At 35.2% G+C, this 27,952-nt stretch overlaps 1 protein-coding gene across 3 annotated transcripts; it reads right to left on the bottom strand.

The window, feature by feature from the left end:
- Positions 1-14: 14 nt before the first annotated feature.
- LOC148947979 (uncharacterized) lies at positions 15-27,952 on the bottom strand. Of its 3 annotated transcripts, none has more exons than XM_089095161.1 (4): positions 27,859-27,952; positions 14,072-14,212; positions 7,922-8,089; positions 15-1,386 (listed from the first exon to the last, which is right to left on the bottom strand). In XM_089095161.1, exons 2-4 carry the CDS (start codon positions 14,112-14,114, stop codon positions 407-409), a joined length of 1,191 nt encoding a protein of 396 aa, XP_088951287.1. In that variant the 5' UTR covers positions 14,115-14,212; positions 27,859-27,952; the 3' UTR covers positions 15-406. The 3 variants fall into 3 exon arrangements, with proteins under 3 accessions (XP_088951287.1, XP_088951286.1, XP_088951288.1); XM_089095160.1 differs by having other exon boundaries at positions 27,825-27,937; XM_089095162.1 differs by having other exon boundaries at positions 7,934-8,089; positions 27,825-27,937.

Below are 27,952 nucleotides of genomic sequence, written 5' to 3'. Positions count from 1 at the left end.
GGCCTGGTTGCCCTCCAATCACTTTCGACTATTAAAGGGAGAACTAGCCTTCTCAGTTTCCAATCTGAAAAGTGCCTTTTCAAGTTTCTAAGACAACTCCTTTAATACAAAGTGCTTGGTAAAAAAAATAATAATAATACATTGTGCCCACATCACTTTTTACTTAGGCTGCACATGGAAGCGAAACATTTACCACATATATGACATTTGAAAGTCTTTCTCTGGTATGAGTTCTTTGATAGGTGGGCTTTTGGCGGAAAATTTTCTCACATCCATCTTGAAAGGGTTTTCTCAATTATGGGTTCTTTGGTGTTAAGACAAATACAAAATAGAACTAAAACTTTTCTCAGGTGCATCACATTCAAAAGGTTTTTCTCTAGTATGAGTTCTTTGATGATCAAATTTGTTATGTTTTTGGCGGAATATTTTTTTGCATACATTCACTATTAGTTCTTTGATGATGATATAAACTGGAGCTTTGAGTGAAACGTTTCTCACATATATGACATTTGAAAGGTTTTTCTCCTGTATGAGTTCTTTGATGATGAGATAGGGAGGTTCTATAGCTAAAATTTTTCCCACATATATCACATTCAAAAGGTCTTTCTCCACTGTGAGTTCTTTGATGATTAGATAAACTGGAACTTACAGTAAAATGTTTCTCACATTTGTCACATTTGAAGGGTTTTTCTCTAGTATGAGTTCTTTGATGAATAGATAGGGTGGTTTTCTGGCGGAAATTTTTCTCACATATATCACATTTGAATGGTTTTTCTCCAGTATGAGTTTTTTGATGTTCAGACAAATATGAAAAAGAGCTAAAACGTTTCTCACATGCATCACATTCAAAAGGTTTTTCTCCAGTGTGAGTTCTTTGATGATTAGACAGGTGTATTTTTTGGCGGAAGGTTTTTTCACATACATCACAGTTGAAAGGTTTTTCTCCAGTATGAGTTCTTTGATGATTAGACAGGGAGGATTTATGGCCGAAATTTTTGTCACATAAATCACATTTGAAAGGTCTTTCTCCACTGTGAGCTTTTTTATGACAGAACAAACTGGACCTTGAAGTAAAACATTTCTCACATATATCACATTTGACAAGTTTCCCTCCAATAGGAGTTCTTTGATGATCAGACAGGTGAGATTTCTGTAGCAAGGCTTTCTCAGAAGCATCATCTTCGAAATGCGTTTCTCCAGTACGACAAATCTCCTGTTTTACCGTATCATTTTCAGCAAATACGGAAATGTTACTTGGCAGTTCATTCTCCTGACAATCCACAATCATTTCTTGTTTCAGACATACGCTTATCAGATCAGGCATGCAAGGTGTTCCACATCTTTGTTTGCTGACATCATTTTCACAAGATCTTACAATAGGTGCACCTAAAAAATAATGTATAATTCACTCAAAATGAATCACTTTGTCTTATATTTTTGTCCTTTTTTAGTTGCAAACAATTTAGCTTCTAAGATTTTAAATTTTAATAGTCCTCCTAATTTGATTTGTATGATCCTACCTTTGCTGACTAATTTATAACAGCTAAATTGTCTACACTGCCTCTTCCATAATTGAAGGATCTTTTTAGTAACTTATAAATATTTTTAAATTCTTAAACCCAAGGTTGTATATTCAATTCTATAATGATGCTATTATATATAAACAATATGGCTATACTATTTTATCCATGTATGTTTTAACTCTCCACTTCTATTAATTATTAATTTCAACAATAAATTCCGCAAAAGAACTATTTCAAAGCAAATAAAGAGCTGCATTACCCGAAAACGAGCAGAAAAAATAAATAATTTTCAGGCGTAAAATTACCATAAAACAAAACAAACAGAAATTCCAATAAATAACAGGGCCAAACTAAAACCGAGCAGAACCTAATGAGAATCGGGTTAATGCCATCGTGCGATCTAAAGACCAGAATATAATTTGCACTTTACTGAAAACAATCCTTTTTTAAGCGATGTGTTTTCATTTCTCGTCATACCATAATATCAAAAAACGAGAAAAAAATCAGTATCAAGATAAGCGAAAAAAGAAAACAACGAATATTGATTGACAGTTTGATATATGTCTTGTTATTCATTCCTGAGAGTATTAATAATTTTGGATGTATTAAACTGATAAAAAGAAAAAACACTAAAAATATATTTCGTTTTCAGTAAAAAAAAAAAGAAAAGGATTCTGATCTTTAGAAGCCACGGGAGCGTCAGCCTAACACCTCTTCTTTTCTGCTTGGTTTTAGTTCATGTTGCTCGGCGTTGTTGAAAGGTTCAATAGCTATGCCTCGAGGGATCTCAACCACCACACAGCTTTCAACTGAATCAAAATACACTATATATATGCTGTCAAAAGGTCATATCAGAAATATTTTAGGAACAACTTAGATTATTTAAGATAAAAACTTCAGGACATATTGAGAAAGATTTTGAATTACCCCAAAGGCCAGAGAAATTTTAGGTGGACGTTGAACTAATCAAAACGCACTATGTGCATACTGACTGCAAAAAGGATGTATGAGGTATTTCTCATGAACAGGTTGGAGCATTTAGTTGAAACTTTCAGAGCGTGTTAATAGGGAGGTAGAACTAGCCAAAAGACACTCTATGCGTAATGTTCCCATCTCTACAACGACCATTAATACTGCTGAGGCTAGGGGTATGAAGACAAAACTTTCAGCGAATGTTTGAGCGGATCATAAACTAAATCAACAAGCTCCGTGCAGGTAGATTGTCAAAAGGGCCCATCACCAATATCCAAGAAATAGTCTATGTTTTGGTGGATGTAGGTTAAAGGAATTTTCAAATTATCAGGATGTTGAACTAAATTGAAACAAAAATTATTAGGTTTAAACACACAAGGCATGTTTAGGGGTATATTGAACCAATGAAAATGCGTTATTTGCATAATTTAAGTAGCAGTAATACTACTAATGCCACTGCTACTACTATTGCTATTTCTAAGGCTATTAATGAGGAACTTTTAGACACTGTTGAGGGGACGTTCAGCTAAATTTAAGCACACTATGTCCATGTATGTTATCACAAAGGCAAAAAGAGCACAATGTGAATACCCTTACTGCTACTACTACTACTAATACTATTACTACAATCACTAATACTACTCCTAAGGCCCCTGCTATTACTTCTGTTGCCATGACTCGACTATTGCTAATGCTAAAGGTAAGAGTAAAACTTTCAGGGAATGGCAAGGCCATAGTCCAAATGAATCAAACACACTTTATACACGTAGTTTATCATAGTTTTAAGACCATCCAATTTGTCAAGATATTCAGGCAGGATATCTTAGGACCGGGATAGAGTATACAGTAGAAACTTTCATTGAAAATGTATGTTGGTTTAAAACTAAATCAAAAGGCACTATGTTCATGCTGGTTGTCAATAAGACGTGTCATCAATATCTCAAGGACGAGTGAGGGGACTAAGCTGAAAAATTCAGAGCTACTACTATTACTGCTAGTAAATCAAAATCTGGATTTTTATAGAGATTAATTAAAAAAAACTTGTTTCCATAAAATAAGTTTTTCAAAAAGAGGTAAAGAACTTTATTAAACCAAAAATGAACAAAAATGAATCAAACAATCTACCAAGCATGCAACTACCACAAATCAGTATCAATAGAAAATGAAACCCTAAACGAACAGGAATTAAAATAAATAACAGAATCAAATTCAAAACGAGCAGAAATTAATATGAGTAGGGTTCAAAACCCTATGCTTTCTAAAAGTCAGAATATAATTTCTGCTTTACTGAAAAAAATTAAATAAATTTACTGAAAAAATGTCCATTGCCAATTTAATATACATATGCTGATATTTATTCCTTAAAATCTTAATTAATTTTCGATTTCTTAAAATTATAAAAGTGAAAATATTAGAAGAATTTTTTTCAGTAAAGTAAAAATTATATTCTGGCTTTTAGAAAGCATAGGGGTTTTGAACCCTACTCATATTAATTTTTGCTCGTTTTGGGTTTGACTCTGTTACTTATTTTAACTTATGTTCGTTTTGGGTTTCATTTATTTATTGATACTGATTTGTGGTAGTTGGGTAGTTGTATGCTAGGTAGATTGTTCGATTCTATTTTTGGCTTAATGGAGTTCTTTACTTCTTTTTGAAAAACTTATTTTATGGAAGTTTTTTAAATCAATATCTGCTCGTTTTATATTGACATACTCTTTTTCAGGGAAAACGAAAATAATAGGTTGAATCTTTCCAGTTTTCCTTTAAGAATTTATAGTTTAGCCTACCAATTATATGCTTGAGAAACTTTTTCAGCAATTTTTAAGAACATAAACTCTTGAAAATCATGACACATAGTAGTGTTTAATTTAGTCATATACATCCTCTAGTTGACCTGACAAATGAAAGTTAATACAATTCTCAAAAAATTATACCTATGCTCTTTCAGAGCCTGTATAAAATTATACTCTTTCGATTTAGTAAAATTTTAAAAACACAAGTAGCCCCGAAAATTTGAACTTAATGAACTCAGCTGTTCTTGGTATATTGCTGACATTTCTTATTGGCAACCAGCATACAAACAGCGTGTTTTGATTTAATTTTACGGCAAGATTTTGATTTCAAGCATAATGGGCAAATTACATAACTGCGGGGGGTTGACCTAACCAATAACCCTACAGATATAGCTACTAACCATTCAGCTATGCTGAACATAATGGCTGTATTAAACTTTTGATTGGAAGTGTCTGAAAAATCATGAGCTGAAGAGGAGGGCTAATTGCCCTACAATCATTTTTTACTCTTAAGAGGCCATTCAGCTATGCTGAACAAACTGGCTGTCTTAAAATTTTGATTGGAAGTGTCTAAAAAATTATGAGCTAAAGAGGGGGCTAATGGCCCTACAATCCTATTTTACTCTTAAGACAACACTAGAACTTTTGATTTTCAATCAAATTAGCTTCTTTAAAATACCAATGATATTACTAGCTGTCATAGAGTATGGCTGCCTATGCCCTTTAGTGCTTTTATGCCCTTTTAATACCTGCACGCATATATGTTTTTCGTTTAATTGAAACTCCTCCTAAACGTTCCCAAAAAGTTTCAAGTTAATGCCATTAGCGTCGTTAGTTACAGTAACCGTAGAAACAGCTTTAAATGAATACACAGAATGTCTTCTGGCTAGCTCAAAATTCATAACCTATGGAGGTATGAAGGTAAAATTTTCAGAGAATATTTTTTTTGTACGGATGACAACCTGAAATCCGTATGCAGGTTGTCAAAAGAGCATATCAGCAATATCTTAGGAATTGTTTCGTGTGTAAAATTTGAACTTAAAACGCTTGTTGCGGGGGATGTTGAACTAACCAAGAGACAATATTTGCATCATAATACTAATACTTCTACTGCTACTACTACTACTACGGCTACTAAAGTTAAGACTACTACTATTAACTGGAGCTACTACAACAACTAATAAACCTAAAGATATTAAGGCGAAAATGTTGGCCAATATTGCAACTGTATTGAAATAAATCGAAACACACCATATAGATTTTCCATATAGATTTTCAAGAGGACATACCAGCAACACTTCAGCACCAGTTGATGGTATTAAGTTAAAAATTTCATCGTGTGTTGAAGGGGATGTTGAAAAAAGGTGTATTTGCATACGGCTACTAATGCTACTACTGCTACTACAGCTATTGCGACGCATAATTACTGAATCTTTCACCAATACTGAAAAAATTGATGTCTCAAAACTTTGTTTGGATATTTCTTATGGGAAATGATGGGAGTGGGGGGGGGGTATCTCAAATCGCTTTGACTCTTAAAAAGAGCACTATAACTTCCAATTTAAAATTATATGAGACACATCTGAATTTAATACGACCACCCATTCAATAAAAACCTTATAGGCCCAACGACATATTTTAAAACCCTTGCCCCTAATCTCTGGGGTTTATACCAACCCCAAAAGACTTGTTATAGGTATTTAGACTATTTTGAATAGAATGGCGGGGGGATAGCTGCCCTCCGATCACTTTCACGCTTACAAAGAGCACTAGAGCGTCTGATTACCAATCCAATGACCCCCCTCCAAAGTTCAAATGACCACGCTTTCTATAAGAACCTTATATCCCCTCAGGGCATAACTTACAACCCTTGTCCTGAGGGCTGGAGGGATTTTTTTTTATCCTCAAAGACATAATTAACACTTTTTCAAATACGCTAAACAAAATGGCTTTCTCAAAATATTGATTCAAATTGTTTGGGAATGAGGGGGGGGGGGGGCATGGGGGGGGTCATTTTCCCTCTGATCACTTTCGACTAATAAAAAGGCACAAGTCCTCTCAATTTCCGATCGAATGAGCCCTTTTTGAAGCTTCTACGACAAAACTTTCTATGATAACCTTATATGCCCCAAGGGCATAACTTATGACAATTGTCCTGAGGGCTATGTGGGGGGGGGGGGCATTGTCCTCAAAGACATAATATCCAGACCTTTCAATTACGTTGAACAAAATGGCCATATCAAAATGCTGATCGGAAATGTTTGGGGAAATGTTGGGCGGGATGGGGGGGGGGGTGATTCTCCCTCCGATTAATTTCGACTATTTAAAAGGGTAATAGCCCTCTCAATTTCCACTCGAATAAGCCCTTTTTCAAGTTTATATAAAAATAAAAAATATAAAAAAATAAAATAAAATATAAATATATAAGTTTAAATAAAAATCTTTTATGCCCCCAGGGCATAACTTACAACCTTAGCCCTGAGGGCTCTGGGGGGTTGTCATACTCGAAGACATAATTTCCTGACCCTTCAACTACGTTTAACAAAACGGCGATATCAATATGCTGATCGAAAGTGTTTAGGGAAATGATGATTGTGGGGGGGGGGTTCAACATGCGATATAAAATCGCACTATTCAGACTGGAAAATTTTTTTTCCAGCCAGTGAAAAAAGCAAAAAAGACCTCTGACTAGCCGTCCTCAGAGCTAAGATGGAAGAACAATGGAATTCCATAAAGCAAAATCACTAAAATTAACAATAAAACTGGAAAAACAACCATTAAAATAAATAGACCCTTTCCATGTAATGTTGAAAGGGTTACTGGATTAAAAAAAAAAAAACGATATTGAACTGCAATTCAAAAACTAAATCTGAGTTCATTTTATTTAATACATTTTAAAAGCCAATCGCTTACCAGGTCTGGTATCATCTGAAATTTTATTAGGCTGCGAAATATTATGATTTAAAAGTGAAAAATCTAAATTAATAAATTCATCATAAATCGGGCTCAAATAAGCGTCTCTTTTATCTCTTTATTAGGGCTAATTTGTACTGTTTATACTCATTAATTGTGACAGCCTCTCTGAAATTATGGAGGATCAGTTGACTTTCTCAAAATTTTGATCAGATGTCTTTGGGGGTAGGAGTTGCGTGGGCGGGGACCTGGTTGCTCTCCAATCCCTTTTGACTCTTAAAAAGGGCACCAGAACTTTCAATTTCCAATTCTTACGTCAACTCCTTCCACGGAAAGTGCCTTGGTGAAAAATAAAAATGCATTGTGCCCACTTCGCTATTTACTTAAGCAGCACTCTGCCTATGAAACGCAATTTTTAACATAGAATAATTCCAATTGTCTCTAATAATTTCTTATGTTTTTCTTCTATATAATATTTATAAGACCAAATGACAGGTTTCTAATAAATATCTTTTTTATTTTAAATCTTCAAAAGCAGTCTCTATTTTACATTTTCCAAATATCGTCATTCAAAAGGAGAGGTGACACAATGTGATGTTTGAGCGTTTTCCACTTTAGTTCTGCATATGATAAAGGGTATACTTTTTTTTTACTAATAATAAACCATATTCAATCCGTATCAACACAAGTTACATAGTTACAAGTTACACAGTTTATTACCCGGAGAGGTACCTGGTTTCTTCAAAGCCATAGAAGCCATTTCATAGAAGCCAAATGCAGGGTCTTCAGCTGGCTCTAAAAGGGACAAGGTGGTCTTGAGGGTATGATCTGGATTAGAAAGTTTATTCAAGTCTTTAGTTCCAAAAGTCTCATTTTCAGCTTCAACTTCTGAAAAGAAAAGCAATCTTACAAAATTGATTTGACTGCTTCAAAACAAAAAAATAAATTTCACCTCTTCTGAAAATATCCATAGGACAAGTTGCTTTAAAACAATAAATCTGGATAAAATCATCACAGCAAACAAGACCAGAAAATGAAAGATACTTCAGAACAGTGTATCCCCTGGGATTTAGTTACCATTAAGCCGAAACAGCTGGCGTTAAAAAGTAGCTTTTGATTTACTTCAACATTGTCCTTAACATACCATGAAAATCTGATCTTAATATCCTTGACTGTTCTTATACTTTTGTATAAATGCCCTTTCAACACACTAAATACATACAGTTTAATTTCATTTAGTTAAAACTCTCCTGAAAGTTTTAATTTCTTACCATAATAAATTCCTAAAATTTTGCATAAAACCCGTTTTCCATTATAAAATACACTATTGAACAATTGCCAATTTGTCATTTTTACGACCCTAGCCCCAGGGCTCTTTATCCCTGGAGGGATACATATTGGAAGACTTGACTATTTTGAACAAAATATTGATTTTGATCTAGTTTTTTTGCAGAGTAAAAGTAGTTAGTTAGAAAACAAGGGCGAGGAAGGAGACCTAGTTCCCCTTTGATCACTTTTGACACTTAAATAAGGAACAAAAAGTGTATCTAAGAAACAAAATTGAATGAGTCCCCTTCAAACTTTGTACAACGACCACTTCCATATGAAGGCACTACGGATGCAAAAAGTATTTTTCATTTCGTTCAACATCCCCCTAACTTCCCCCTTAAAGTTTCAGCTTAATATACTTTACTTTCCTTGAGAAATTACAAAAGCCACCAATTTCCATTACAGAAGATGTACAAGAACAACGTTCATTCTCCCAGGCCCTGTAGGGGTTATTTAACCCTCGAAGGTATTTTCAATAGACCTTTGAACTATTTTAAACAAAATTGCTACATCAAAATAATGACGAAATCTCTTTGGAGGTTGTGAGGGGTGAGCGGCAGAAAAAAAGGCAAGGGAGAGGGCTTAGTTACCATCCAATTACTTTTGAATCTAAAACCAGAACCCAGGAACCAGACACCAGAACCTCAAATTTTCAATTCAATAAGCCTCCTCTGATGTCTCATCATTGTGGAATCATCCCTTCCATATGAAGTTTGTCTGAAAAATAAAAGACTGAAGGCCGAACTAAAAATAAATAAAAAGTAAATAATAAAACTCCCACATTATCTTAAAATTTTGATCTGATGTCTTTGGAGGAAAAAAAGTGGCATGGGAGGGGGGGGGTGGTCACCCTCCAAAATTTTTCGTCACTTAAAAAGAGCACTAAAACCAATAATTTCTGTTGAAATGAACCCACCCCAATCTTCTAGGAGCAATGATTCACAACAGTCACCAATGGAACAAAAAACACAAAAAAACACTTCTAGTTAGTAAGTAAGTAAGTTTATTTGTAACCCGCAATATAAAATAAATGCAGAGTAAAAAAGAAAAACAAAATAATATAAGCCACAAGGAAAGAATAAGGAAAACACAACATAAGCAACGTAACAATATCCATAGAATCACTAATCTGGAAAAAATAAGTGAGGGGGTCACTGGCACATATCTTCCTTGGAGTATTGGTTCTCTGATCCTTATTGATGTTGTCAAGCAGCACTAAAGGGTGGATAAGTCCAAAATGAGAAATAATCTTATGATTTCTGTACCACCTTGGTAAATATAGCAGGAATTTACAATATTTAAAATAGCCTCTTCTTAGCTGAAGACGGTCTTTTTTTCCACATTAGAGGCTGCAAGACGGAAAGAAAAAGAATTGTAGGAGAACAAAAACTATGGTAAAGTATACATAAGCCTCGGCGGCTGCACCTCCCTCTATTAGGCGAGATTTTACCATACGAGAAGCGAATAAACTGCAGAGCACTAGCAACAAGAGACGAGCATGCAAACGAAAGTGTATCAGAAAAAGTACTCCCAAGTCATTTCAACTTTGAAACACACTTGAGTAGCATTGTACCCACATGTAAAGGAGGCTTAGGTTTAGAAATATTAAAACACACAAACTCGCATTTCGAAGCATTTACAGAAAGTCTAATCATGCTCAAAGCATTAATCAAAACATTTATATTCTTTGTGAGGTCTGACCTAGTATGACTAACTAGCAGAACATCATCAGCATGGCAATGTGACTAACAGCAGTATTGTCTAAAAACACAGTAGGAGACAGCATTCGCAAACAGTCCGCAAGCACAGTTTTAAAAATATATTGAGCAGCACACCACCTTGCTTGACTCCCTTCTTTACTGAGATACGCTCGGATATATCAGAGATCCATTTTAACCAACGAATTGGAATACCAATATTTAAGCACTTTCACGACGGAAGAATTAACTCCTGCTTTAACTAAGCAGTGAAGCGCTTGCAAATGTACAACGTTGTCAAATGCGCCCGAGATATCAACCGAGCAACAATAAATTGGCCTTTTTTGCATTTTTGCCGAGACTAACAACTGACCAAGTATATGATGGGCTTGAGAACAACCAAAACCTGCTCTGAACCCAATTCGGACAATCAGAAAAATCACATTTAGTCAAAATTTCAGGCAATACGGCATACTCGAACAGCTTGCTCATGAAGCAGGACACTGTAATTGGTCAATAACTGGAACTCTGATCTTTGTCCTTTCCCTTTTTCAAAATTGATGTTACGATTCCCTAAAGAAAACTATCTGGAACTAACGACTGGGCTAAACACATCTGGAATAGGAGCTGAATGTGTGTTAACAATAATGGACACTTGATGGTGAAGAGATTGTAACACAGACCAACCATATCAGGAGCACTTGATTTCTTAACCCCCTTATAGCCCGATATCTCACCACTAGATATTGATAATATATGGACTTGCGGAAGAACTTGAGGAATAGTATTATGTAATAAGGTAGAAAACATAGACTGGATAGAATGATTAAATGTAGAAAAAACACGAGTAAAATGAGCAACAAAATCACTGATTTTGATAATAACGGTAGCAGGCACACACTTGCTGCTATCAATTAAATTGAACCACAACTTCCAATCCGAAGGGCCATCCACAGCATTCAGGCGGGCTTGACACAAAGAAGATCTAAACTGATTTTTCAAATTTTGCTTAATTATAATACCTAGCCAGACTTGGGCCGATCACAAGCAATTCAAAGGCGAAGCCAAAACGTTTTGCGTTGTTTAGCTTTTTTCATTTCTGGGCACACATTCTACAATGGTTTTCTCGGGGCAAATCTAACACGTTCAACAGAAACTGAAGCAACTGACTTGAAACAATACACGAGCTGGTAATAGTAATTTTTAAATCAATCTTAGCTGTTAGTGACCTTACAGAGGTTTGTAAAACGTGAAAAAGAACTTTCAGGCTTGACAATAACGAGCAAAGAACATACAAATAAACTTAAGATTTTACTCATTTCCAATTTGGCTTATCAAACTATTTATTATGGTAAGAAAAACGGTCATAAGCCAGTAGAGCAGGCGACTCAATTTCACAAGTTATAGGCAAGTGATCACCCTCAATTTTATCATCCAAAACAATGACAGGAGGAATCACGAATGATCCATTTTAAACTATAATATGATCAAGGTTTGATTTAGAACCATCATGGTTGTGAATGTAGGTGAACTTTGTCTTGTTCGTCTTAACCGAATACTTCAGCGCCACTAAGCAGATCTTCAAAATACAGATGACTTCTTCTAGATTGGAAGAGAAGATAGTCAATAATATCACCAGCCATAATTCACTTTAATTCTATTTTGTCCCATCTTATTAGAATTGCTCAATGTCGTGTACAAGAACCTTCGTAGAGAGATAGGGAATAAATGTTCTTGCGATTGCATGGAATATAAACATTGATGAGAACCATATTACCGCAGTCTATTGCCAGTAAATTATGATCAGAAGAAATAAGCTTAGGCTTCTGAGCGAGTGAACTAAAGTTGCAAGGCCCCCAGAGGGTCGACCGCGCGTTTTTTTAAGCTTCACTTACAAACATGTGGTGGGTGGGTGACCGTTTAAGAGTATCTGTATTGGCTTTAGTTAGAAAATGTTCCTGTAGGAAAACTATTTCATAATCGAGAAGCTCATCAATAAGAAGATCTTTGTCTTTGGTTCCGTTAATATTGAGTGAAACAAAGCGAAACCTATTGCCACTAGCAATCATTTTTATCCTTATTCAGAGCTTTTTTTAACACTGGGCATCTGAGACTATAGGAAACATGATTCCCACCACAGTTGGCGCAATTCGGGCTTACAGTACAAGCATTATCACGTGTGTTACAATGTCCAGCAGCGCACCATGAACACTTTTGATTAGTCAATGGGAGTGGGCAATTACCGGTAATGTGGTTCGGCGATTGACAACGGTAACATGTAGGAGGTAATTTCTGGAAGGGTATAATTTTAAAAAGCCCGTATCCCAAACACAAACCCTCATTTATAGCTTTATTTAAGCCAGTATTGTCCAGAAATTCAAGGCGGAAGAATCTGGAACTTCCAATTGTAGTTGCATCAACAAGACCGGGAATCATACTAATAAGCTCTGATTTTTGCACGACAGTAGGGATGTTATTCACGATACCAAGCACCTTTTGATTAAGGATATGAGTGGATACATTTAGCTGACTAGTTGCAGCAACGGCGAGAGAGACGGCTGAGGCTTTATCTCGGGTACGAATTACCCATCTTTTCTTGACAGGATCAGATCTCGCACTTACAATACCATCATGACCATCCAGGGTATCAAGGGTCTCTTTGCGCTCAATAGGATCTTTGATGTCAGTAGGTGTTTTTTTTTTAGAATAACTGCAGAGGACGGTTTTGAAGAGACAGAAAACTCTTGCATTAACGACGGAGGACATCCAATTGTTCCAGGCAGGAGAGTTCTCACACGCTCAGACAAACAGGAGCTTACACAGCAACTCAAAGGACAAAAAGCATCGGCAGAAATAAGTGGTACTTCACTAGGATGCCGGATAACAAAGACTGGCAAAACAGTATCATCAGCATCAGACTTTGTGATAGTATCGACGATATCAGAGACACTGTTAATAAACGCATTTGAACCCACTCTCTAAGGCTGAATTTCCCCAGGAAGGCAAAACTGGAAGATTTGCCTCCTTGCTTCAGAAACCTGGGTGAGCATGAAAAATTCAGACATATATTTCTTCATAATATCTGGAAAAAAGCCTTTTTCGATATTATTTTGGATAAAATTCAGAACAGGACAATAAACGAGCAATCCAGCGGTTCACGCCATCAGTACCGAATGCTGAATAAATATAGAATGAAGGAACCTAGGAACAACGGAAGTGTAAGAACTCCCTCAACTGTCCCCTGCAATTTATGGGTAACTTAATACCGGCGTGTACAATACGTCGCTTGCGGGAGGTTTCTTCCCCTCTTCTGCTAGTTACCAGTACGCTTCTTAACGATAAGAAATCGAAAATGGCACTTTAAAAATTTATACTAAAGATGGGGTGCCAAACTACCCAAGAAAAAAGATGTTGCTGGTAAAAAAAATACGGTACCCAGGGAAAAGGGTTTATTCTAGTAATTGGAGAAGGTAATACAAACACTACTTGGCACAAAATCTATCTTTAGAGGGTAAACAACAAGAGGAAAAAAACCTCAAAATAATCCAGAAACTTTTTCAAGTTACGAGCAAGGATGGAAACTCAGCCACAATAGCATTGAATATACTATAGATGGCGTTATCAACCATGAAATCTTCTGTGATCTTTCTTCTGGCAAAAATTACAAAACACCATATATTTGTAGATAGGAGCTTTAAACCTCTATAGAGAGTAACCTTGCCTCTATCAGTCTTTTCATAGCTGATTCTCCAAATAAAGTTCTATTTTTAAAATAGTTTTCTAGAAAAATTGCAAAAAAAAAAAAATTAAATTATATGCAAAATTTATGAGAAACATATACTACCTTGATTAATATCAGCAGACTCGGAGAGGTCACTTGAATCCATGTTTTGCCAATCAAGTCAAAAACACTGAGCTACTTTTCCAGGTAATTTAAAATATTCAGCCTCAGAATAATTAGCAGAACTGAATGTTATATTGAAACCTGGAAAACAGTTAGAAGAACTATAATTTAATAGCTGTAGGATTCTAAAAAGAGGAAGGAACATAGAAAACCAACATACCGTAAAAAAAAACTATCTAGAACTTAACAGAATGAAGCAAAAAGAAGACATTAGCAAAGAAAACAGACTTACTGTTATGTACAAAAATTATGCTTCCTTTGAAAAACGACACAGCTGTCAAGTATAAAAAGTAAAACAGAATAAAAGGGCAGAACACCTTTCAAGAGATTACACTAGTAAGAGATCTATTGATAAAAATTTTAAGGAACAGATATTGCATTTCTAGCAGTAGCGTATCCAGGGGGGCCGGAGGGCCCCCCCCCCGAAATTTCTTTTCTTCTTTTTTTAAAGTGCCAATATAGTAAGTTCCGAAATATTCACGCTTTTAAGTTATTTGCAACACCCATTCCTTTTTTTATTTCTTTTTAAATGGCTATCCATTTTTCCGGCAAGCTTATATCATTATTTTAACATCAAACGTGCAATCGCCTCCTGCAATCAAACAAGATGTCAAGAAATTTTTCTCACTATTTAACCCTCGGAGCTATAAGCACTAGCTTCTCTGCGATGAAGGAATTGCGATAAGGAATCAGACTAAGAGGCGATAGTTCATTCAAACGGTGATATAATTCCAGTGTAAGCTAAGCATTGAAACATAAAGGTCGCGTGAGAGTAAATAAAGAAAATGAAGCGACGCCAGCCCAGCATTAAGCATTTCTTAAAGCTTGCAAAAACCAGCAATGACGGTCAGGAGTTTACTAATATTCTGACAATCGTTTGTATTTAGTGGGTTTTGAAGCACGCATGTGGCACTTGTAATTAAATGCAATTCCCAATTTAGATTGAAAACAACCAAATCCAAATTTGGAAATCTTCTCGTAAGAATTTTTCTTAGCTATGATCAATTAAAGGAAACAGTAAAAATTATCATTATTTGGGTGGGATCAAACTTTTTTGAAAATTATTCTTTTTCTAGAGCCCAAAATGGGATTATTAATAGTTCATTCATTTTATATTCTATTTCTTGTGTAACTATGAGCATGGTTAATGTTGGAATACCTTCATATTCTCGTATTTCCTGAAACAAAAAGTAGAATCCCGCAAAAACGGTAATTTTACCGTGTGAATTGATCATTTAGAGCCGTTCCAGAATTTTTAGCCGTGTCTCTAAAATTCAATACTTTTGAGGGGGGCGGGGGCAAACTTTGACCTACCAAACAAGTCATGTACGCAAATAATTTAATTGACAAAAGTTAATTGTTTTCAGTTTTTACGAGTTTTACGAGGAAAACGAGTTTTTGCGACCATTAGTAAAGTCGGGAGAAAAAATGTTCCGATTATGATTTAATTGCCAAAATTGATGTTTGTCCAGGAACAGCAAGATAAGTAATAAAATGAGTAATTTAACGATTCAAGGGCAATCTTTGAAGCCTTGGAAGAGTCGGGTAGAGAGCATTTTCTTGGTACTTTACTGTTAAGGTCACACTACATGATGCTCCGACCGAGGGGCTAATAACTGACCGTCGCAGGTGTCCCTTCCTTCGTGCCTCCGTGCCTCCGGCACACCTGAAACAGTGTGTTACTGGAAGCGAAGGAACACAGTTTTATTTTTGGCTTATGGAAAGAGTACGGCGCGTTTTTTACGAAGGCAAACTTTCTCCTCTTGAGAGGTTATCTTTACTTGGTCGTGTTGTTTACTGCGTTCGACATTGGAGATCCTGGGTCCTAAAAAGAAGACATTATGCTTTGAATGAGAATTTTATTACCACAAACCTTTACCATTGCCTAGAGATAAATATGCACTCCCTAGTGCTTCTCATTCGTCGATTCAAACGGCTTGGGCTCGAACGTCTTTTCAAACTCTCCGAAATGAATAGCCAACCATGTGAAGATTTTTATAGTAAGATGTGGTCTCAAACCAGCACTTACAGTACTGTAATAAACTTTTCGTTCCTCCAACTTCTACATCGAATTCGTCGATATGAAAGTATAACGGATTCTGAAGCTCAATATTCTAATGAACAGTTGTCCTTGCCCAAGGCCAAGCGAGTTAGATCCATTGTTGTTGTGTCCGTCAGTTCCGACTTTCTTTGCCCGGGGACGATGGAATCAAGCTCGAGCTAGGGAGAGCTCGTATTGAAAGCCAGCGAATAATGAAAGCCTTGATACCCGACGACGTACTTTCTGCTTTCGGTCACCAAGTACCGAATGTTCGTCTTTCTGTACTTCACGACAGTGACCCAGACGATGACTCAGAGGAAAATACTCTGTCCAATAAGCAGGAAAAGGCCTCCGCGACTGACACTGAATCGGGCTCGGAAAGTGACGGCATCTTTGAAGATTTGCCAGTGATTGCTCACTTTGTGAAACACCAATTTGAGAAAAATTGGGTTAGTGAGCCTGTGATGAACATGAAGAATTCTAGGTTTTGTCTTGGCAAGATTCTGACGACTCCATAACACCAATAAAAAGATCCACGCTGTTGTGGCTTCAGTTTTTATGTCTTTGTATTGTGCGATTATTTCCGTACTTGAGGAAATAGTTGGTAGCATACGGTGAGATACGGAAGTTATTTCAAAAGCGAATGCGTTGATTTCAGCAGCAACCGAATTAAGTTTTATGTTCACGTTGGCTATGCTAGAGTTTGTTAGTGCCATAATGCTCTCTGTCTCTAAGGCGCTGCAAGCCGAAGATTTAGACTTAGTTGGGTGCTGTCAGCATATTAAGCTATGTACTGATACTTTACTGCAGTCAAAACAAAATAATTTTGAAAGAATTTTTCAGAAAGCCTATGAGCTTGCACAAAAGGTAAATGTGGCTCCGGCTGTTCCAAGGTCTATCCGCCGAACGTCCATCAACGATAATGTTCATCAAGGTTTTTTATCGCGAGTCATTGTTCGAACCTTACTTTGCTTCACTTATTGAAGAACTTGATCAAAGATTTTTGCGCCATCAGGAGGCATCTTTCAAAATCGGAAGGCTTTTGCCAGCTAACAACGAGTCAATAAATATTAATGAATTTGTGAACGCTGTTGCTGTTTACGAGGGATTTCACAGGGGTAGACGTGCGCTCGAATGTGAGTTAGTCCTTTGGAAACAGAAGTGGCTCGGAAAGTCTGAGAAACCATCAACTGTTGATTCGACTCTTGCGTCATGCGATGCAAGATTTTTCCCATGCATTCGAAGGCTTTTGACGATTTTTCAGACTTTACCAGTGACTACCGCTTCTGCTGAGAGGAGCTTTAGCTGTCTTAAGGGATTAAAAACCTGTCTGCAGAGCTCCACGGGTGAGGAGCGTCTGAACGGACTAGCTCACATGACCCTGAACCACGATATCCAGGTCGATGCTGACCAAATTTTTGATCGATTTGCAGCCAAAAAAGACCGGCGGCTATTACTGTGAGAGGTTAGGTCAACTTTCGTTGCTCGTTTCTCTAAGTGCAGTTGATTCTGTTTTTTTAAATTTTAAGTGTACTTTATCCTCTGTAAACAATATTAATATCAATACATTTCTTGCTTTCATGGCTGTTATAATAGGTAGACTGAGGCCCCACCCCTCCGAAACCAAATTCTGTGCAATTGTCTTTGATATAATATTATTTTTTATTTACTTGGTTCTCAAAAACAAGGGTCCCATAGGCAAATATAAGGAATGATACACTTCTTTATTTTATATTTTCTAAATTCTGCCGCTTCGTGGCAGTTCCAAAACAACTACTCGCCCAAAATAGAAACTCTCACTGCTTCTAACTCTTTTTTTTAATTCTGACTTTGTTGGCAAAATATTGTCATCCATTCTTAAACAAAAAAAAGTCTACAACTAGAAATACTCATGACAAGTGTGTACTTTTCATTTCTTTACCTAGATAACCCCCCCCCCATTCCCCCACCGGAAATCTTGCACTATGATAGATAATTTTCTTGCTCACATGACTGCTATAAAAAGGTAGACTGACGGCCCCCCCCGAAACAAAATCCTGGATATGCCACTGATTTCTAGATATGACATTCAGTTTTGGGTTATAACAGAAGATACTTCAAACAGAATTTCCCAGAATTCTGAATTGTTCAGAATGTCCAGCTGCAATAATACTAAAACAAAATATCCCTACTGCCCCACATTTTCCCATTAAACTCTTTTATTTCAAAACAATAATTGCTACAACACAACCACACAACCTTATAAGTCTGACAGATGGATGTAAGTTGGATCTTAGATTTCGAATTAGGAGGGGGGGGGGGGAAGGTAAACCAAAACACTTTACGTTTAATCAGTCATTGGAATAAGAAGCACAGAATCATGCTCACTTCTAAAACTTGACAAGCCTTGTGATATTATTATACCATAACTTAATCCAAGAATTTAAACTCCAAGTCAAAACCAAGCATTAAATTTGAAAGAACTTGCTCAACAATTTTCATTTAAATAACATGGAGTCAAACTCTAAATCAGAATCAAGCAAATTTAAAGTTGACAGAACTTCTTATTCCCAATAAGGTTTTGATGTACCTTAATAGAGATTTTATTCTGTTCCAATTCAATTTTAATAACATGGAGTTGTATTCCATGTCAGAATCAAGGGAATTCACATGTCCAACCTGCAGCCCCTGGGCTACCCAGTGGCCTGCTCGAGATTTTGTGCGGCATGCTAGTCATGTTTGCTTCCAGTAGTATTTTTTAGCAGAATGGTTGAAAATTGAAAAATAATAACATTTAAAAAGACTTTAATTCATCACAATTTTTTTTCTAAATTTCTATGGCACCTAAACAGCTTTTATACACAATACACTAATATTTGTTTCTTTCTATACGCACGTTACTTGCTCCTATTTTCAAAGATGAAAATAAAGGATTTCAATTGATTCTTTATGTACCTATTTTTCTTGAACTTTAAAAGTTTTTGCAGCCCATTGAATAATTTTAAGTGACAATTTGGTTCACTTTAATAAAAGATTGGACATCCCTGGTTTAAGATGATTAGAACTCCTTAGGATATTTCAAATAAGCAACCAAATTCATTTCTTTGAACTTTATCTTACCCTGCTATATATATTGTACACATATATTCAAGTTCATTCAGACATTATATATAAGTATAAAAACATTAGGCCTACCATGTTAAATAGCGAAAACAAAGCACCATGTAGATTTGCCCGACCCCCCCCCCCACAAAAAAAAAGATTATAGCAAGGCTTATGATGCCCTATTTTGCCTTTTTCATCTTTGTGCTGTTAGGCCTGTGAATATACTATTTTTTAATTCATAGAAACAGATTCTTGTAGCAGGGGGAGCACTATTACCCTCCCCTTTCCCTAATAATATAGGCATAGAATATATCAATTTCCACCCCCTCCCTCCCAGAACTCATGCCATATTTATCTGAAGGCACAATAAGAGTTAGGATGTTTTGGCATCAAAATGCATTATTCAAGGCCTCTGCCTCCCTCCCCCTCACCCAAAAAATGACTCACCACACCTTCTTCATAAAAGCTGATGTACAATCATACACTTTGCCACTAAGTTTATGCCATGTTTTATGTAAAATTCTATTTTAGAAGCTTGAAATTTTTAAAAGTAGTTCAGCTAAGTAAAAAAAAAACTCTCCGGATGGGTTTAGAGCATTAATGATCTCCTAGAATGATATTTTGAAACACCCACCTCTACTCCTTCTTCCTCAAATGGGAACTGACCTTTAATGACTTTTTAGAATCTTTATATTACAAGCAATATTACCACCTCTCTCTTTCACCAATAATTAATTTAAAAAACTTTTTCCACAAAACAATTTTTTCAAAAAAACGTAAAGAGCTCCATTTAGCCAAAAGAAAGTAGAAATAAATTAAGATAATCTTCCAAGCATATAACTGCCACAAACCACTATTAATAAATCAATAAAACTCAAAATGAACAGAAATTTCAATAAATAGCCAAGTCAAACTCAAAACAAGCAGAAATTAATATGAGTGGGGCTGATAGCCCCATGTCTTCTCAAGATCAGACAATAACTTGCCCTTTAGCTTTGCTGAAAATAAAATATAAAATAAAGATGGATGTCAGTTTAATTGGCATATACTGATATTTATTCCTTAAAATTTTAATATTTTTTATTTATGAAAGTTGGAAAAGTGAAAACATGAAAATTTGCCTCATCAGTTTGTTGTAATGAACAGTAGGAGTGACCCGGTTTAATAGTAGCCAATACTCTAAAAAATGGAAATTTTGGTACCATTAGATACGGTACATCAAAAGAATAAGATTTTTTTGCTGATTTGAAAAATGTTAGTTTCATCAAGTTTAGTTTTGCCCATTAAAAGTTACGTGCCTGAAAAAATTTGCCTAATTTTCAAAAAAAAAAGGAGGATACAACCCCTAAAAATCATAGAACTTCAATGAAAATTGCAGCATCAGATTCAGAATACCAGAGAACTCTACTATAGAAGTTTCAAGCTCCTATCTGCAAAAATGTGAAATTTTGTATTTTTTGCCAGAAAAAAGATAACAGATGCGTATTTATTTGGTTTTTTTCCCAGGGTGATGGTATCAACCTCATTCGAACGGAAATTAAAAGTTCTAGTGCCCTTTTTAAGTGACCAAAAAAATTGGAGGGCAACTTGGCCCCCTCCCACGCTCATTCTTCCCCAAAGTCTACCAATCAAAATTTTAAGATTGCCATATTGTTCAGCATAGTCGAAAATCTAATAAATATGTCTTTGGAGATGATTTAATCCCCCACAGTTCCCGGGGAAAGGGCTACAAGTTATAAACTTTGCCCACTGTTTACATATAGTATTGGTTATTGGGAAGTATACAGACGTTTTCAGGAGGAATTTTTTTTCTGTTGGGGGGCGGGGGTCGGGGTTACAGGGGAGGATCTTTCCATGGAGGATGTTCCCTTGGGGGAAGGGACATTTCTATGAAGGGGGCGCCAGATTTCCCAGCATTATTTGAAAAAACGATCAGAAATTAAATGAAAAAAACTCAGTTGAAAAGTTTTTTCAACTGAAAATAATGAGCAACATTAAAACTTAAAACAAACAGAAATTATTATGTATTTGAGGGAGTTCACACCCTAGTCAATACCTTGTTCTTTATGCTAAAGTTTTATTTAGTACTTACAAAAGAGCTATCTATTCTAATTAACTGGCCTTTGTGATTCAGGAGTTTATGATTCAAACAAAATTCGAACTTTAGCATGAAGAGTGAGGTATTGACTAGGGGGCGAACTAGATCCCAGCACCACACTGGCACATCAGCTGAGCGCCACCAACAAGAGGCCCGGTTGACCACCACCAAAGTGTCGCAACACTACCGGCACGCCACACGCGTGCCACTGCTGGCAGAGGCAGCAGTGTTTGGCTGGATTTGATTTAATCTTGTGACAATTCTTTATTGCGTCAAATGCTAAGTCAGAGCTTTTCTTTTCTTATGTGGCTAAGTATTTTGATTTTCCTGATTAGGAATCTAGCAGGGCTTGCACTATCCACGAATTTTTGGTTATTTTGACTAAAATCTATATGTGCCACCCCCCAAAAAAAACTTGTTCCCCAAAAATCACCTAATCACTGTGCCACCCCAAGTGATTTATCACTAGTAACTATCCCTGCCAAATATTACTTTGTATACCATTATTCTTTACTACTCTCTTGTTTGTTAATTTTTGTCTCTTGTGTTACTTTACATATAAATCAGACAGATACAATTGCAATATACATGGTTCTTCATATGTTGACAAAAGTATTGTCTTTATGTAATTAAATAAAAAAAACAAGTTTTTTTAACTGAAAGTAAGGAGTGACTTTAAAACTTAAAACAAACAGCAATTATTCTGTATATAAAAGGGGCTGTCCCCTCCTCAACGCCTAGCTCATTACACTAAAGTTTTTTATTGTTTTAAAAAGTAGAGTGGTGAAAAGTCAAACTTTAGCATAAAAAGCGAGGTGTTGAGGAGAGGGCAGCCCCTTTCATATACGGAATAACGGATGTTTTAACGGATGTTTAACGGATGTTTTAACAGATGTTTAACGGATGTTTTAACGGATGTTTGTTTTTAGTTTTAATGTTGCTCCTTTCTTTCAGTTAGAAAAAACTTGTTTTTTATTTAATTTCTGAACATTTCAACTAATGCAGGTTCAATTTTAGCTCACTGTCCATGAAAAATTAAACACAATTTGCACATTAATTTTGGCAGATTTATTCTGGATATGAAGGGTCACCCCCTACTCAATTCCTTGGTCTTTATGCTAAAGCTGTTAGAACTTTTAAAAAAGCTTCCTATTCTAATTAAACAGCCTCTGTGTTTCAATTTTAGAAAACAGTCCAATTTTAGCATAAAAAATAAGGTATTGAGGAGGGGGAAATCCTTCATATATGGCATAATTTCTGGGTTTTTTTCAAATAATGATGGTAAATCTGGCTCACCCTCTATGAAATATACCCCTCACAGAAAACTCCACCATTGAAATATCATCTGACATAAAGTACACCCCCCCCCCAGTAGTGACCTATCTTCAGTTTCTACAACAGCCCACCTCCTTTGAATCCTGATCCAGACACTTTTTTAAGCTTGTAAAAGATGCAAGTGTTAAGGAATATCTAACTATGTAATACAGATGACACAATCTTGCTTCAGTAGGCTATTTTTGTTGCTGGTATTAAAAAAAACAAAGTTAAATGGAAATGGTAGAAAAACTGTTTATATTTGAGTTGCCTAATATAAGAGGTTTTGAATGTTTTTAGGTAAATTTATAAACTAGTGATATGTTTTTAGGTAAATTTCTTGGTGGCAGTATAATTTAGCTAATATAAAAGTGAAAATGTTATTTGATGCCTTTTTTTATGCTCTTTCATACTTCAATAATTGCTTCTGGGGCTAATTGCATATTGAGCCCTTAAAGGGACCCCAAAGGTATTTTATATGAATTATGAAAGAGCATAAAAAAGCATCAAATGATGTTTTCACTTTCATCCTAGCTAAATTATATGGCCCACTGCAAAGTTACAATTTACCCACCCCACAACCTAATGTGAAAATATAGGGTAAAGGTACCAATGATTTGAAAGTGCAATTTTGGAACCCCTGTCGAAATTTTCCTTCAAAACAGATTAGCTCTGTTTAATCATGGCTTGGAGTAAGTTTTCTTGAAGCTGTTTTTGTATTTCAACAATAGGAAATGTTGACACAATATCTGGTACACACAGATAAGAAAAGAATATTTAATTCAGTCAGTTTCCTGTTTTCAACACTAAAAATGTTCCTTCAGGAAGGCATTTACTTGGCTATAAATACTTAGAACAATGTCATAGAAATATCAAAAGTGACCCCCCCCCCCCAAAAAAAAAAGATCCTAACCTATGTTTTGGATGAAGCTAAGAATCTGCATATGAAAATAAAATCCACTAAATCAAATGTAAAGACAATAAACTTCTTAAATTTCTTGAAATCCACTACTGTTTTTCTAGACCCTACCCCTTCCAAATTGCTATACTAAATACTATTTATATTTAATACTATGTATTAAAATTTGTGAAAGAAATTTTGTTATACTAAATACTACATTCTTGAAACAGTTTTGTTAGTTGATGGTGAAACAATGGCTTGAAACAATTTTGTTAGTTGACTGATACTTTTTGAATAGTGTTTTATACTTTTGTACGTTAAATTAAGTTGAAGAAAAACAAAGAAACAAGAATGTACATGTTGAATACACCAGGCTCTGCCCACAGGTATTCCCCAAGTATTTTGGCATGTGTTGAATTTGTAGGAGAAAATGCTCTAATTTCAGAAAATCAGAGTTTTGTACCCTTTTCAGATAAAACTTCAAACTTATCACCAAAAAATTAGATTCCTAGATGTTTTTCCTATATACTGAAACCCTTTTCAAACCAAAAGTCTGTAAATTAGGACTTCTGCTGTAGAAAAACTGTTTTTTTACAAAACTGTTTTTTTTTACAAAACTGTCAATTCATCAGAACCTTTACCCTATACCCTGAATTGTCAATGGCAAATTTTGAATCACAAAATTCTAGTGCTATTTTTCTTAATGACATTTGAAAACCTTGAAACAGTAAGAAAATGGTTTATATTTGAGTTGCCTAATAAGTGAGGATTGAATTATTATAAATAGGCAGTTTTGGAATATATTACTCTTGAACAACTTATTTATAAACTAGTGATGTGTTTTTAACCACTTTTCAATAACTTAACTAGTCTTGATAACTTCTTTGTGTGGTTACAAAAATGAAATACCTTTAGGGCTCCTTTAAGGGCTCAAGATACAACTAGCCCCAGAAGCAATTATTGAGTTACAAAAGAACATAAAAAAGGAATCAAATGACATTTTCACTTTCATCTTAGCTTAATTCTAGTGCCATCTAAAAATTTAGCTTTTTTTTAACCACTTTTCAATAACTTAACTAGTGTTGATAATGTCTTTGTGTGGTTAAAAAACTGAAATACCTTTGGTGCCCCTTTAAGGGCTCAAGATATAACTAGCCCTGGAAGCAATTATTAAATTACAAAAAACCTTTACCCTGTACCCTGAATTGTCAATGGCAAAGTTTTGAATCACAAAATTCTAGTGCTATTTTTCCCAATGGCATTTGAAAACCTTGAAACAGTAAGAAAATGGTTTATATTTGAGTTGCCTAATAAGTGAGGTTTGAATTGTTATAAATAAGTATTTTTGGAATATGTTACTCTTGAACAACCTATTTATAAGCTAGAGATATGTTTTTAACAACTTTTCAATAACTTAGCTAGTCTTGATAACTTCTTTGTGTGGTAACAAAAATGAAATTCCTTTGGGGCTCCTTTAAGGGCTCAAGATGCAACTAGCCCCAGAAGCAATTCTTGAGTTACAAAAGAACATAAAAAGGCATCAAATGACATTTTCACTTTCATCTTAGCTTAATGTCAGTGCCATCTAAATTTTACCTGTTTATAACCACTTTTCCATAACTTAACAAGTGTTGATAACTTGTTTGTGCAATTACAAAAAAGAAATAGCTTTGGGGCCCCTTTAAGGGCTCAAGATGCAATTAGCCCCAGAAGCAATTCTTGAATTATGACAAGAGCCTAAATAGAGGCAACAAATGAAATTTTCACTATCATCCTAGCTAAATTGGTAAATTTGTAGGAGGCACTATAACTTAGCTAGCCTAAAGTGAAAGTGAAAACATCATTTGATGCCTTCTGTATGCTCTTTCATAATACAATAATTGTTTCTGTTGCAAATTTCATCTTGAGCCCTTAAACCCAAAGGTATTTTATTTTTGTAACCACACAAAGAAGTTATAACCTAGGCTAATCTACAAAATACTTGATTTTCAATTCAAACCATTTTCCTACCATTTCAAGTTTTTCAAATGCCATGGACAAAAATAGTGCTGAATTTTGTGATTTTAAACTTTGCTGTTGACAATTCAGGATATATTCCAATTCAGGTAAATTTTTACCAAATCATATTATTAACTTACAAATAAAGTGAATATACCACTCAATGCCTTTTTTATGCTCTTTCCAAATATAATAATCATTTTTGTTGTAAATGAATTTTGCTCCCTCCCATATATATACCAATTCATGGTATATATTTGCCCATTAGAGGGGGTGGGGGTGAGGGAAAATTTTATTTCTGATATAAATGAGAGGTAAGTTTAAACTTCACTCCATCCCCCTAATGTGCAAATATATACGCAGAATTGACATATAGAGCTTGGGGTAAAATTCATTTCTGACAAAAATGATTATTATATTTGGAAAGAGCATAAACAAAGGAACCAAGTGGTATATCCACTTTATTTGTAAGTCAATAATATGATTTGGTAAAAATTTACCCCACTTCAGGGTATAAATTTGCACAGTAGGGGTGTGGGGAGGGGGGTGGTGGTAAAGTTCATAGTAAATTTGTAGTGGGCCAAATAATTTAGCTAGGATGAAAGAAAAAACATTTGATGCTTTTTTTATGCTCTTCCATATAAAATACAGTACCTTAATAGTAATACAGTACCATAGTAAAGTTGGGGTAAAGTTCATGGTAAATTTGTAGTGGGCCAAATAATTTAGCTAGTATGAAAGTGAAACCATCATTTGATGCTTTTTTATGCTCTTCCATATAAAATAGGTGGTCAATTTTTACCAAATCATATTATTGACTTACAACTAGAGTGAATATACCACTCAATGCCTTTTTTTATGCTCTTTACAAATATAGTAATCATTTTTGTCCAAAATAAATTTTACCCCACCCCTATATATACCAATTTGGGTGTATATTTGCACATTAGGGGGGGGGGGAGGGGTTAAGTTTAAACTTACCTGCCATTTACATCTGAAATAAAATATACCCCCACCCCCTAATGTGCAAATATAGGTAAATTTCTACCAAATCATATTATTGACTTATGCATATAGTGAATATACCACTTGATGCCTTTTTTATGCTGATTACAAATATAATAATCATTTTTATCAGAAATGAATTTCAGCCCCCCCTATATATGCCAATTCAAGGTATATATTTCTACATTAGGGGGGGGGTAGGGGCAAATTTTGTTTCTGATATAAATGGGAGGTAAGTTTAAACTTTACTCCCCCCTAATGTAGAAATATATACCCTGCATTGGCATGTACAGGGGGGGGGGCTGGAATTCATTTCCGATAGAAATGATTATTATATTTGTAATCAGCATAAAAAAGGCATCAAATGGTGTATTCACTTTATTCCTAACTCAATAATATGATTTGGTAGAAATTTACCCAAATATATACCCTGAATTGGTATATACAAGGGTGGGGGTAAAATTTATTTTCAACAAAAATGATTATTATATTTGTAAAGAGCATAAAAAAAGGCATGGAGTGGTATATTCACTTTAGTAATAAGTCAATAATATGATTTGGTAAAAAATTACCAAATAAGATACCTTAAGAGCCCCTTTAAGGGCTCAAGATGCAATTTGCAACAGAAGCAATCTTATTGTATTATGAAAGAGCATAAAAAAGGCATCAAATGATGGTTTCACTTTCAACCTAGGTAAATTATAGTGCCACCTAGAAATTTATCACTAAATTAGTATATAACCCACAAGAAATTTACCCAGTCATCAAACTGGAATTTTTTTAAGTCAACAAACATTTGACCAAATGCAATTAGACATCCTTTCAAAAGGAGGGAAATTTTCAGTAAATATCTACCAAATCATATTATTGAGTTAGGACTATAGTGAATACACCATTCAATGCCTTTTCTTATGCTGATTATGAATATAATAAGCATTTCTATTGGAAATGAATTTCACCCCCCCCCCTATATATATGTCAATTCTAGGTTTAGAAGATCATATATAGGGGGGGGGGGCGTTAATAAATTTACCATAGAAATTATCATTATATTCGTACTAAGCATAAAAAAAAGGCATCAAATAGTGTATTCACTTTATTCCTAACTCAATAATATGATTTGGTAGATATTTACCAAATTTTCTCTCTCCCCCCACCAGACATATACCACTAGAAGAAATCATCTGCAATGTAGTCAGCTATAGCCTAACTCCAAACAAGAAAACAAGCAACATTGAACCACAATGCCTACCCTATTGATTAAGGAAACTGATGGTAAAGCCTACTTTTATTGGCTTAGCGTGTTTCTTTTGGAGCTGTCCACCACTATAAATTTACTCCATATAGGATGTATCCTATGAAAAGACCATGCAGGGTTGC

The sequence above is a fragment of the Artemia sp. Qi Xiang Cuo genome, chromosome 10 (genome assembly GCF_049724085.1).
Source record: "Artemia sp. Qi Xiang Cuo chromosome 10, ASM4972408v1, whole genome shotgun sequence".
In the NCBI taxonomy this organism is placed as follows: Eukaryota; Metazoa; Arthropoda; class Branchiopoda; order Anostraca; family Artemiidae; genus Artemia; species Artemia sp. Qi Xiang Cuo.
The sequence above is the reverse complement of the archived record's forward strand: the minus strand, read 5'-3'. Positions and strand labels throughout refer to the sequence as shown.